The sequence below is a fragment of the Balaenoptera borealis genome (genome assembly GCF_965194805.1).
Source record: "Balaenoptera borealis genome assembly, chromosome: 1".
Classification (NCBI taxonomy): Eukaryota; Metazoa; Chordata; class Mammalia; order Artiodactyla; family Balaenopteridae; genus Balaenoptera; species Balaenoptera borealis.
The window spans coordinates 136,563,968-136,578,101 of record NC_138860.1 but is presented as its reverse complement, the minus strand read 5'-3'; the positions used below and the strand labels follow the sequence as shown (position 1 = coordinate 136,578,101).

Genomic DNA, 14,134 nt, shown 5'->3' with positions numbered 1-14,134 from the left:
GCACCCCTAACACTCCCACTATTCAAGGGTCAACTGTACTTTATTCAGAATCCTCCTATTCAAACACAGCCTTTTCTACACCATGCCACCTCTTTCCATCCCACTCATCCAAATTCAGCCATATTTCAAGATTTCTCCTCTTGATTTGGCCACTACTTTGTCATACATCTTGTGCTAAATAAACAGCTGAACTGCCCATCTGTAAAATAAGCATGATAACCCACAGTGCCAGTATCACAGGGATTATAGAATCACACATGGGAAATTTTTTTTTATCCCCAGAAAGTACTAGATAAAGACCTAGTAGTAGCACAGGTCTATAATCCCCTACCCAAAATCCCCATAGCCAGAATTTTTCAGATTTTAGGGAGGTAATACATCTGTTCTATAAAAGATCCATGGCAGGGTATAGAACCTATGGTAAAAACACTTATGTCCACAATAAAATGTATTCGTATTCATACAAATTTCAGGTCAAATACTGCTGCCAAATGAGTTTGCCAACAAACTCAAGAAAAAACTTGGTTTTCAGAGCAATGTGAATTTCAGAATTACAGGCTTGTAGTAGCCTTCAAATTTGGTAGCAGTCACTTGGCAGTTGATTCCAATTACTTTGTTATGTAACTGGCAAAGAGGAAGGTAAACAGGAAGCCAAAAGTAAAATAGCAGGGTGTGCTTTGCTAGGTACGGCAGCTACAACAGAACCCTGTACACTGGTCCTTCCACAGAGCCAACAAGAAGCCTGTACATGAAGCAGCAAGTGGGTGAGAGGAACCTGCCAGAGCCCAGATGTAACCCTTCTGGAACCTCCCACTCAGTCCTCTGATTTTATAGAAGGGAAAACCTAAGGCCCAAAATGGAGAAATGACTTGTCCAAAGTTCAACAGCCTTAGACTGAGCTTCTTAGACAAGATCAGATCCCTCTGTCTCTTTCTTTCACAACACTTAATAGTTATATAAGCAGGTATTCGTGGCTAGGGCCATGGGCTCAACCCTTGGCCAATCAGTCCCTATGGCCAGGGAAGTGAATACTATTAGCCATCCTTTAGCCAACTCATAAGGTGGGAGCTCCTTTTGGATTCATTTGGCTAGGACAGTTGGGGAAGAGCCATTCCCTCAAAAGGAGCATGTGCCGGTCACAGACGAAGGGTCATTAGGCAGCTAAAACAAGCCTATTGCAAATAATACATGTACCATTATTGAGTGATTGCCGTTACATGCACTGTGCTAAACACTCACAAACCAATCTCACAACGATATTTCCCCCAACTTACAAATGGGGAAACTAAGCCACCTTGAGAAGCTGAAAGACTTAACCTTTCCAATCATTTGGATTTTGTTCACTTTCTGTTTTTCCAAGTTGGATCTTTGCGTTCAGAGAAGATGTGTGTTCTGGGGTAAAAAGCAGATGTTGCTTGCAAACAACATTTTCTCCTAGCCTGTTTCCCACAAGTCAGTTTTGGAAAGGAGAAAGTCCCCAAATTGAAAAGATGGTCGGTAGGCTCTGGGAAAAGCTGGAATGCAAATCTCGTTGAGTAAAACATCAAAGGAACGGCTGCATGAGGTGTAGGACAGGCTGCACTCGAGGCACTGGAACTTCCAGGAGGAGAAAGTATCACTGTGCCGACGTCTGGGATCTGTGCCGCCACCTGCCTTCAAAGGACACCTTAGAGTCAGTCATTAAGATGAGTTCAGCAGTGACCATGAGGGGCTGAAGACAAGAATGTCCCCCTTCTATATTCTAGGCACCAGGTGACTCTCCCTTCAGTCTTGTCTAACCTTAGAGAAGGACTGAGATTGAATATCCTGCCAAGTGGCAACATGGGGACTCATGTAATTTGATTTAAAAGAATAATCTGACATTTCCTCCACACACAAACATTACACTGTACTGCAGCTCCAAGAACTCAGAGCAAAAGGTAGGCCTTACAGGAAGGCAAATTTATATTCTGTAAAGCAAAGAATTTCTCACAATTACCACTGTCCAACAATGGGACCTTCCTGTGCCTGTTTCCTCACCTCTAAAATAAATGTAATAATAGGACTTACATTAAACAACAGTTTAGAGGATTCGAATGTATCTATATGTAAGGTGCCAAGAAGAAATGCCTCCCTAGCATGTAGCAAATGCTCAGTAAACTTATTTTTATTGTGGGTAGCGGATGTACTCTGTTCCATGGCTACACTTCAAATTTACCTTTTTGGAAAACACTTGGAAACCTAAGATAAATACCTTAAAAATGTTCATGTTTGGTCTCCTGAAGACATTAGATTTAGGCCAAAAAAAAAAAAAAATTCACCACAGTTTTACTTATAAACAAAAAATAGAAACAGATTTCATCATCACCTATTAATTCTACCTCCTAAAATAACTCAAATCTTGTTTCTCTGCCGTGCTTTCACAACCACATGTTAGGACCCCATCATTTCTCACCAGGACTGTGCATCCTCTAGCTGACATACGTACCTGTACAGTCCCACCCTTCTTTGACCACCACCTGACAGTAATCTGCACAGCAACCTCAGCGATCTTGTTATAGTGCAAATCTGATCTATAGCAGTTCCTTGATTTAGGCACACTGGTAGCCAGTGGGCCAAACCTGGCTGGCAGATTTGTTTTTTGTTTTTTTTAAATTTTTATTTATTTATTTATTTATTTTTGGCTGTGTTGGGTCTTCGTTTCTGTGCGAGGGCTTTCTCTAGTTGCGGCAAGCGGGGGGCCACTCTTCATCGCGGTGCGCGGGCCTCTCACCGTCGCGGCCTCTCTTGTTGCGGAGCACGGGCTCCAGACGCGCAGGCTCAGTAATTGTGGCTCACGGGCCCAGCTGTTCCGCGGCACGTGGGATCTTCCCAGACCAGGGCTCGAACCCGTGTCCCCTGCATTGGCAGGCAGACTCTCAACCACTGCGCCACCAGGGAAGCCCTGGCAGATTTGTTTTAATTCGAATGCCTTTAAGCAGGTAGGTACCACAAGCCCTACCACTCACTGTCGTATGTATTGATTGCATTCTTTCAGATTCACACTTCTTTCCTGCCTGGGCCCTGTAAGATTTGAATTTGTCAGTCTACAGTATACAATCCAAATACTGCAGCTGGCATAATCTTTCTAAAATGAAGAAGAGGCTATGTTTCTGCCTTGCTGTGCTCAAAAAATGTAGCTACTAATTGGCTACTCTTTGTCTAGATGTATTCAATTCAGGAAATACTGTGTCCCTACAACGTTACCCAGCACTCTTCTACGTGCCGGGGACACAACAGCAAACAAAACAGACCAACATCTCTGCCTTCATTAAGCTTAAATTTGATAAGAGGAGACAAGTGCTGTGGAGATAAAGCATGGAAGGGGACAGGGAGTATGGTGGGGTACCATTTCAGATCAGCTGGCCAAGGAAGGCCCACAGAGATGGGGGCATGTGCTATAAAGACATGGGGGGAGGGGGGGAGTGCATTCCAGACAGAAACAGATACAGTGGCCCTGGAATGCTGGAGGCCTGTCCCTCCAATAGCTTCTCAGTTGAATCCTAGTTGTCCCTCAAGAATCAGCTCAAATGCCGTTTCTCCCAAGAAATTTTTCCTACCATTCCCAGGTAGAATGGCATTCTTCCTCCCATAGATTCTTACATATAGCTCAGATAATTTCATGATTCTGTCATCATGTGTAGATATTGGCCTCAAAAATATCCACTGAAAAAAATTAGTTACCTGAAGGATAAGCAGACATGATGACGCACGCTGGTGAAACTCTCCTACTGCATTCTCCTAACGCAGGGATGTTATCTGGAATTCTTTGGAAAAAAGGTTTTGGAATCAAAGTCCAGATTTCAGTTTATCAGCCCTTGTTTAAGCCACCATTTGTACAACAATATTGTCCCATGAAAACGCATGATAGAGGCCTAACTCTGTAAAAGCATGTAGCAGGCAAAAATAAGTAAATCATAGTGCTTTTCTCCTTCTTGGAAAGCAAATTGCTTTCCATCATAGAGTCCCCCAGTGTAGCTGTGGCCACAAGAGGGCACCATCAGCACAACTGAAAAGCATGGCTGCTTTGCCTGCTCAAGCTCAACCAGCCACCAGCTCCTGCCAGCTTTAAGTCCACTGTGTGTGAACTTTGAATGAAGAATGCCAACTGACAGGCATATGGTGGTGATGAGCTTGGTACCACCAAGTGTATTACAAGGAGACGAGGAGAAACAAGAATCTAGTGTGGTGGGGAAGAGCAAGGACTGATCAGGATTGGAATGTGGGTTCCACAACCACAGTGCACAGCTGTACCTCCCTCAGCTTCACCTGTAAAACAAGGTCGTGCCAGGCCTCTGCTGGAGGCTGCGCGCTGGCCTCAGTGAGCTCAGTCTTGCTCGATGGATGGATGAACAAACAGATGTGATGAGAGCTGCAGGGAAGAAGTCCTGAGGGCACGTGGTCACTGCTCACCTGCTGTGGATACACAAGGTCCCCAGCTCTGCGCTCTGCCCCTCTCGACAGTGCCTCTCCCGTGCTGCTCCCCGATAACTGACGGCCCTGTGCGCGGAAGCCAAGCGAGACGATAAACCAGCAAGGGGCTGCGTGAAAGAGCATGTATCTCACAAATGAGAAAGAAAAAAACTCTAAGATGGTATTTAAAAGTTGATTAAAACACATGCCTTAAGGACAGTCTCTTCAACAACTGGTGCCAGAAAAGCTGGATGTTCACATGGAAAAAAAAAAAAAAAAGAGCTGGACCCTTACCTTGAACCATACACAAAAACTAAGACTTAAAATTATGAAACTCTTAGAAGAAAACGTAGACAAAAGCCTTCATGACAATGGATTTGGCAATTATCTCTTGGATATGACACCAAAAGCATAGTCAACAAAAGTAAAAATAGACAAATTGTACTACATCAAAATTTAAAACTACATCAAAGGACACCAGTCAACAAGAATCAAAAGGCAACCTCCAGAATGGGAGAAAATATTTGCAGATAATATATTTGATAAGGGGTTAAAATTCAGGATATTTATGAAGAAATGCCTAAAATTCAAGAACAAAAAAATCCAATTAGAAAAAAATAGACTTGAATAGACATTTCTCCAAAGAAAGTATATTAAGTGGCCAACAAATATATGAAAAAATGCTCATTAATCATTAGGAAAATACAAGTCACAATAACGTATCACCTCACACCCAGTAGGATGGCTACCATCAATAAAACAGAAAATAACAAGTGTTGAAATCGGAACCCTTGTGCACTACTGGTGGGAATGTAAAATAGCACAGCCACGATGGAAAACAGTATGGCAACTCCTCAAAAAATTAAAAATAGAATTATTATATGACCTAGCAACTCCAAAAAAGAATCGAAAGCATATTCGCACACCCACTCCTACAGATTTTGTGTCCCATCCCCCTCCCCCAATTTATATGTTGAAACCCCAATCCCCAATAAGATGGTATTTGGAGATGGGGCCTTTGGGAGGTAATTAGGTCATGAAGGTGGAGACACTCAGGATTACAGCCCTTATAAGAAAAATCAAGACAGCTTGCTTCCTCTCTGCTCTCCACCACGTGAGGATATGAGAAGATGGACATTTGCAAACCAGGAGGTGGGCTCTTACCAGATGCCATACCTGCTGGCATTTTGATCTTGGACATCCCAGCCTCAGAACTGTGAGAAAAAAATGTTTGTTGTTTACCCAGTCTATGGCAATTTGTTAGAGCAACCCAAAGTGACAGCTTGGCTTGTTTGGCAGTATTATTCAGAATAGCCACAACGTGGAAGAAACCAAAGTGTCCGTCAGTGGATGAACAGATAAACAAAAGCTGGTATATACATACAAGGGAAAATTATTCAGCCTCAAAAAAGAAATTCTGACACATGCTACAACACGGATGAACCTCAAGGACATTAAGTGAAATAAGACAATCACAAAATGACAAATACTGTATGATTTCACTCATACGAGTTATCTAGAGTAGTCAAATTCAGAGAGACAGAAAGTAGAATGGTAGCTGCCAGGGACTAGGAGGAAGGGGGAAATAGGGAGCTCTTTAATGGTTATGGATTTCAGTTTTACAAGATGAAAAAGTTCTGGAGACTAACTGCACAACAATGTGAATATACATAATACGACTGAATTGTACACTTCAAAAGTATTAGGATAGTAAATTTTATGTGTTTTACCACTTTTTTTTTTTTAAGGCCTTAATATACTTCTACCTCTGTTGAGTGTGCCAGTACCAAAAAATGCTTCCTAATGAGCATGTTTTATTTTGGGGTTATTTCCTAATAAAGCTACTCAGAGTCTAAACACGATTAAGCAGATGAAATATTTTAAAAGCAGAGAGGTTATCAGCATTTTTTTCCTTTCAGCTTACCACAAGTACACCAAAGACACTGGATATTTAGTCATATGTGCTATTCATGCAAAGCACTGAATGGTTATAAAGGAAAAACTGCCCCTGGGTCTTCTTCTCAATGCTCTACTCACAATATTTCTGGTCACCAAATGTGTTTTTTTCCCTACCAAGCCAGTCGGCTACACAGGTCGTGTGCACTGTAATTCAGTTCCTACACTATGTACCCGGAGTTAGCATCAGATCCTGCAGGCTAAGGGCTCAGTCTCACGAGACTGTTCCCCAACCCATTTCCAACACAAATCACAAATCCAGATTGTTACCTGTGCTTCTGAACAAACAGCTATATATCATACCCTCTCCTCACATTGGATTACTTTGTTAGAGTGGCTCACAGAACTCAGGAAAACAGTTTACTTACTAAACTACCAGTTTATTACAAAAGGATACAAATCAGGAACAGCAGATGGAAGAGATGCAGAGGGCAAGGTACATGGAGAGGGGTGCCGAGATTCCACGCCCTCTCCAGAAGCGTCATCATCCCAGCACTTATGCATGTTCGATGATCTGGAAGCTGTCCAGATCTCAAAGTTCATGGATTTTTATGTAGGCTTCATTATGTTGACATGATTGACTAAAGCATTGGCCATTAGTGATTGATTTAACCTCCTGCCCCTCTCCCCTCCACTTGGAGGGGGCGGGTGTGTGGAGGTTGAAAGTTCCAATATAAATCATTCAGTTGGTTCCCCGGGCAACCAGCTCCCAGCCTTAGGGAGTTTCCAAAAGTCACCTCATTAGCATAAAGTCAGGAATGGTTGAAAGATGCTAACGAAAGACACCCATTTCACTGTTATGGCTCTGGAGCTATTTCAGGAACTGGAAACGATACTAAATACTATAACAAAAGATGTTCCTATAGCTCTTATAGAAAATTACGAGGGTTTTAGGAGCTGTGTGCCAGGAACAGGGACAAAGACCAAATGTATATTTCTTATTATAAATCATAGTATCACAATGGCAAACAGTATTTTCTCTATTACTGGGTCTCAGGTAACTAACTTGGATGCCATCCTCTTAAATTCAGGCATACTTATGGCTCTTGACTGTCTTTGTAGGCACTTAGAAAGAAATTTTAATACATGTGTTGAAGAAAAAGTATTTATTTGACACCTTTACAAAAATATTTAGGCACATAATTTTCATATTATGTCACCTGATTTACATATCTCAATCCTCGGTACCTTTTAAAAACACTAAAATGGTCATTTGGTAAATAGAATCTGTATTGAAAAAATACTGTGTGATATGCCAACATTTGTAGACAAACTCAGTTGATCATCAGCATGAGAAAGAAACATTTATGAACAAAATAATCTCTAAAAACATTTTTGTGAGACAAAAAATCTAACCAGTAGATTTTTTTAAAAAGTATTTTCAAAAAAGCAAGCTTAAAAAAAAACCCACCATAGAATACCTCCTCATACCATGATGAAGTGGCATCCTAACAGTAAGAACTAGAAGGTAGGTTTAGAAAACAGCAATGGTGCCAGAGGTTCACAAATACCAACTGACAAAAGCCTGGACACAGAGGCAGCATGAAGTTGATGCATTTAATTCGGAGAAGGGAAGAAGGAATGTCTGACCTATACAGGAGCTACCTTAAGGTGACAAACTGGGGAAGTTTTAACGGAATCACCATTCTGAAGTGTAATTATCTTCCTCTAAGGTAGAAAATAATTTTTTTTTTTTAATTTACCAAAATACGAAAGCAATTTCTTTTTATTTTTTTTTTTAAACAGATGGATTCACCTGCATCACACAATATCCACAATTATATCCAGTACGTATTTAATAAAAGACGGCCGTGAGCAGAAACCATTCTTTAACCGTGAGCAGAAACTCTTCTTTAAAACTAAGCATTCTAGAGGCAACAAAGTATAGGGTCACATTTTAAAAGAAATACACTGCCCAGCCTCTAGCATTTAAGGAGCACAAATTAAGAATCTTAATCTTTGCCTATAGTCTTACCATGAAATAATGACAATAACAACATGTGCTGAGTGCCTAATATGTAGGAGGCGTTGTGCTGAGTAGTTTGCATCTGTTATCTCATTTATTCTGAATATTTTTTCCCCCCTCAGGGAGGGAAAAATCAATTACAGCCTTGTTCATAAGGAGGAACCAGTAGTACATAGCTATAGCTATGAGGAAGCAAGAACACATGCAGGAGAGGGAGGAGGGACCCAGGCTATTCACAGGATTCTAATGGCCTGGCACTCATCTCAGAGCTGGGGGACTAGTAGGAGTTATAACTCCTCTTAGATTAAAAAAGTGCTTCATTCAGCTCTGTGGGTGGGACACCCCTAATCAGCGGTGCTGACAATTGTGCAGGCAGCTTTTACTCATAAATCACTGACTCCTTTCATCTGTTTCTTTCTCTCAATCGGGGTCTGGCTAAAGAATAATACATTCCTTGAGAACAAGAACCCTGCCCTCTTCTTCATCTCAGATGCCCCAGAGCTTAGCATAATGCCTGGAATAAAACAGTCAATCTTTGCTCACTGAATGACACCATAATAATGAAAGCAAAGACAGGCCCTCCCAAAATCCTGGGTTCCATCCCAAACCAGTCAAAAGTGAAATTCTACTATTCTTTCCACGAAGATCCTACATCAGCGTTACTGATGTGAACTTACCATGCATTCCTGATACACTAGGACTACAAACAACAAACTTGCAAACATACTTTTCTTTCTTAACCTACATGCAAGTTGGATCCTACAAATGACTGACTCATACAGCCAACTTCCATATGAGGGTATTAAAAATCACCTGACATGTTAGCAATGTGTAGCCTGGCCAACCAGGGTTATTCAAATCAATCTGGCACTGCCTTAAAAACAGACTGGCCGAAGACAACATCACTGTCATTGACTCAAGAAGAGGAGCCACTAGTGACTAATGTGTCTTCAAAATTCTCACCACAGCTCATCTGTCTCAAAGGGCAAATTAAGCATTTAACTCTATACTGTCTCTGTTTCTTCCAAGAGGTAGTTAACAGGTCAAAGAACTTTTGCCTTATAAGATGCTGGAATACCAGGTAAATCTCTTTGTGTGTGCCATAACCAAGCCTGCACGTAATTGAAAACAAACTTCAAAAATGGTTGGCCAGTCTATTCAATCTCCAACTTCCCCAGGCTTCTTTCTCTTATCTTGAAATGTTGGTGGCAGTTGAAGGGGGCATCCAGCAATCAACATGGATAGAGCAGAAGCTGTAAACGACTCTACTGCTTCTAATCATCCAGAAAGTTCAGCATAGGCCAGGAGCCCTGAGGTCATGTGCATCTAGTGAAGTTATAACTATCCATGATTTCCTCAAATAAACCTGGAGAGATGACTGATCTTCAAGGGAACCTGATCCCCACGAAGCAGTTCAACCCCGGTGGGGTTTTAGTCCAACACCTCTGAATGCACACAAACTATTTCTAACATCCAAGTTCCCTCCTCCATGTGGCTGATAGAAGGAGGAACAGAAGTGCTAAAATTAGCTCCCACGACTTCCCACTGTCCCCAGGCACAACCAGGCCGTGGCAGCAGCAGTCACAGCCAGAAGTGCATGTCAACCGAGGCCAGCCTGGAAGTGAGACAGAAGCTCAGGCATGTAGACTGACCCATCATTCTCCCTGATTCGCAAAGCCTATTCCTCTCTGACTCCAAACTCAATCAACAGATTGCCTCCCTGAAAGAGCTCAAGCTAGCTTAGCTGGCAGCCCCCTTTCCTCACCCGCTCGGGGAGAAGGGAGGTTATCATTGGCAGCATGGCTCAGTGGAAAACACAGGAATTGTGACTTACTAGCAAGTCACCTAACTTTCTCTGAGTCTTGTTTTCTTATCAATAAAACAGGGACAATAAGATATCTTGCACAAGATAATATCCTATTCTCCCACTTGAATTTTCTCAGCTCACATAATACTGGAAAAAAGTGAGCCTTAGGACCCCTTACCTGGACCTTGTAACTTGGGAGTTGTCCATGAGGCTAATTCTAGGGACCCAGCACCACTGGCCAGGCTTCGATAAAGACAAAATAAGGGAAAGATATGAATGTGAAATGACCTCAATATATTACTCTTTCAAAAATAAAAAGAAATCAAAAACCTTCCAGGTCCCCTGCTGAGGCACCAAAATACTGTTTAGGTCAACAAAGGCCAGTAGATTGCAAACCTAATGAAATGGAAGCCGGAGTGTGCACCAACACAAAGGTACCCAGCCTCTTACACAACGATTGCACAGCTGGCCTGAGCAAACACTCATCTTCAAAGTCAATGTATGTCTCTAAGCCAAGTCACACTACTGTGTTTGAGTTAACACCTGACCCACCCAAAGAGGCAATTCAGGCATGCCCATCCACAGCTGCTCTCCAGGATGCAGCACTGGTCTTGAGAGAAGCGGGCACGCTCATCAAGTGACCAACGGACGTGGGATGTAGGTGGGAGCATCCAAAGGAAATAGGTAATGCTCGTGCCATTGAAGTGGAAAGGAAGGTGATGGCTCTAACACTGACACTGCCAGAGACAGTCCAAGCCTCGACAGTGTAGAAACATCTAACCAGCCTTTCTCCTCAAACCATACACTCAAAAACATAAGACGTAGTCATTATTGATTCAAGGACGAGCAAAAAGAGTAGCGACCAAACCCAGAGGTGGGAAGCATGGGGAAACAGATGATGGTCACCTTCCCTGCATGCCATTCTCACTCAGAGAAGAAAGGCTGAGTTGCATGGTTTACAATTGCAGCTTTTCACATACATGTGACATACACTGTAGCACATGGTTTCACGTCGCCGTGGGGCTGGTAGACAGGTGCTTCCAACCCTACTTATAGATCTGCAGTTTCTGAGAGGTGAAAAACTTTCCATGACTTGTTCATAGTCACAACATCTTCTAAATAAATCAACAGAGCTAAGTTCTCTGTCTAACCCTCGGTCACTATCGCAGGAGTGAGATCAAGGCAACTACCTCCAAAACATCCCTTTACCCCCAGCACTTAGCACAATGCCTGGCACATACTACATACTCAATACATTTTAGTTGAATGAATGAATCAGAGACAGACGAATAAATGAGTAAAAGGCCTACTTCCTCCGTCCCTTCATTATCCTCATCCTACACAACAAAGAGGGAATAGGATATTTTCAAGGAAAGCACTCTGTTCATCCCATGAGTTCTTAGGGAAGCCAACGTGGAAACCAATACACTTCAAAGCCGCACACATTTCTTTAGCGCCAAAGACGTCATCTTTGGCAAAAGCAGTGATGATATCCTTATGAAGAAAATGCAATTGTTAAGAAAGAAAACTCAAAGAAGAGAAATTTAAGATCCTTGGCTGCATTTCCAGCAGAAGGAAGGCTAAAGTGCCTCCAGACGCGGCAACGATGTGAATGAGGCGGCTCCAGGTGGAGCACTTCATATACGCAGCTCTCAGGGACACCTGGATATCAAACTATGGAATAAACATTGATGTTTCACTGTTGGCATAGAAGAAAAATAAATTAAAAAGCCCAGTACATTTTCCAGTCTGATATAAATTAATTCAAATGGCATATTTAAAAGAGTCAATTATAAGTTTCTCTCATAAAATTTTAAAAGGCAGCAATCAATCCTCAGATTGTACAAGTGCAAAGGAATGGTATTTTCTCCATAATCAAGACACCTCAGAATCTGTATAAGAACTGCCAGTGTTCCGAGCTGATCAAAAACTTGGGCCTGTGTAGTTGATGCAATCCTCTGGTCATACTGCTCCTTTCCCCTTAATGTCCAGCTTGTTACTGGCCTCTGACTGTTTGCTCAGCTGCTCTTCAGAGAAAGTGATGTAGGAATACACCAGGCTCCCAGCAATGCTGCAAAATAGAAAACCACCATCAGAGAAGAAGGAAGGAATGGCAAATGTAAGGGAGACTGGTGTGAGCATTGGAGCTACCTTTACAAATCAACAGCACATAAAACTAAAACATACAGCATTTTCATCTACCAAACTAGAGACATTTCCCTCATCATGATATTATCCACTGCTGTTGATGCTTTGGGAAAATGAATGTTTGCACATACTTGCCAGCAGGAGTGCCAATTTTATACAGCCTTCCTGCATGACAATTTGTTGAAATAAAAACCTTAGAATTCTGCTTATCCTTTGACCTAGCAATCCATTTCATGGATGAATTGTATACATCTTCATAGACTTATTGACAAAGTATTTACCACAAAATCTATAATTGCAGAAAATTAGCTAAAGGATAAATGTTCCACAATAGGGAATTATATAAATTCATACAATAGAATACTATGCATCCATTTAAATGATATAAAATAAAAACTGGCAATGACAGTATTTTGTAATCTTACAAAATATTAAGTATTGTCCAACCCCATTTTATTTAAATGAACATGAATATGTATATTAATATGCATCATAATAGAAAAATGTCTGAAAGGAACACAACAAGAATATTAACAATGGTTACATCTGGGGGCTTCCCTGGTGGCGCAGTGGTTGAGAATCCGCCTGCCAATGCAGGGGACACAGGTTCGAGCCCTGGTCCAGGAAGATCCCACACACCGTGGAGCAACTAAGCCTGTGCTCTAGAGCCCACGAGCCACAAATACTGAGCCCAAGTGCCACAACTACTGAAGCCCGTGCGCCTAGAGCCTGTGCTCCGCAACGAGAAGCCACCGCAATGAGATGACCGCGCACCGCATCGAAGAGTAGCCCATGCTCTCCACAACCAGAGAAAGCCTGCGCACAGCAACGAAGACCCAAAGCACCCAAAAATAAACAAATAAAATAAATAAATTTATTTTTAAAAAATGGTTACATCTGGACGGTAAACAAAATACCAAAATAAACAGATAAATAAATAAATAAATAAAATAAATTTATTTTTAAAAAATGGTTACATCTGGACAGTAAGGTTATAGGTGATTTCTACATGTATTTTCTGCATTTTCAAAAATAAGCATTCAAGACAAAGAAATATTATTTTTAATAAGAGTAAAAAACATCCCAATAAGTAAGCAAACATGCAGACCCTGGGGAGATTCACAGAGTTGGTTTCTCTCCGACTAGAGTCAAGTTCCCAGTGGAGAACCTATCATCTGGGCCCTCAGGCTCTGAACTGGCTGCTGCTACCCCTCACACTTGTCTACCACACCTAACGGCAGGAGCGTTCATTCTTTTGCGACAGTGATTACTCTTGTCTACTCTCACCTGGACTACATAGCCTCCTGCCCCAGTCACTAAACTGAAAGCAAGCTGGAGGAGCTCAAAGAGCCGACATGCTAAACTGCCCTGACCAGCTCTGCCGTCGAGCCTGCCACCTGTGACTCCCTAGGGTCTCCAGCTGGCAGCCTAGCCTACACTCTTTCAGATGTCTCCATCCTGGATTTGGCTCCTGCAAATAAGGAAGCAAGATCAGGCATTCAGGGTACTAAATAATCAAATTGTGACAATTTATTAAAGTCTACTACATGCCAGGCATTTTACATACATCTCCTGCCACTATAATATCCCTTCAAGGTGCTCATTTTAGGGATGAAGAAGCTGAGTCCCAGAAGTCATAAGTTACCTTGCTCAGGGTCACAAAGCATCTTAATGATGGACCAGAATAAAACCCAAGTCTGTCTCATTTTCTGCACTGAATCGGCTTCCTCCCTATAGCCCCTGCTCCACTTGACAGTGCAGGTACCTGTCTTTATTTTGTTCCCATCAGCCTATGAATTTCCCAAGGCTTTACTCTTAGCTCTACA

The 14,134-nt window shown here is 42.0% G+C and overlaps 1 protein-coding gene across 3 annotated transcripts in view; it reads right to left on the bottom strand.

Moving 5' to 3' along the window:
* Window positions 1–5,808: 5,808 nt before the first annotated feature.
* SLC35D1 (solute carrier family 35 member D1) overlaps window positions 5,809–14,134 on the bottom strand; it is a 61,814-nt gene continuing 53,488 nt past the window's right edge. For all 3 annotated transcript variants that reach the window (XM_082358619.1, XM_082358618.1, XM_082358617.1), the window contains one exon: window positions 5,809–12,231. In XM_082358619.1, coding sequence (XP_082214745.1) covers window positions 12,123–12,231 — 109 coding nt within the window. In that variant the 3' untranslated portion in view covers window positions 5,809–12,122. The remainder of the gene's footprint in view (window positions 12,232–14,134) is intronic.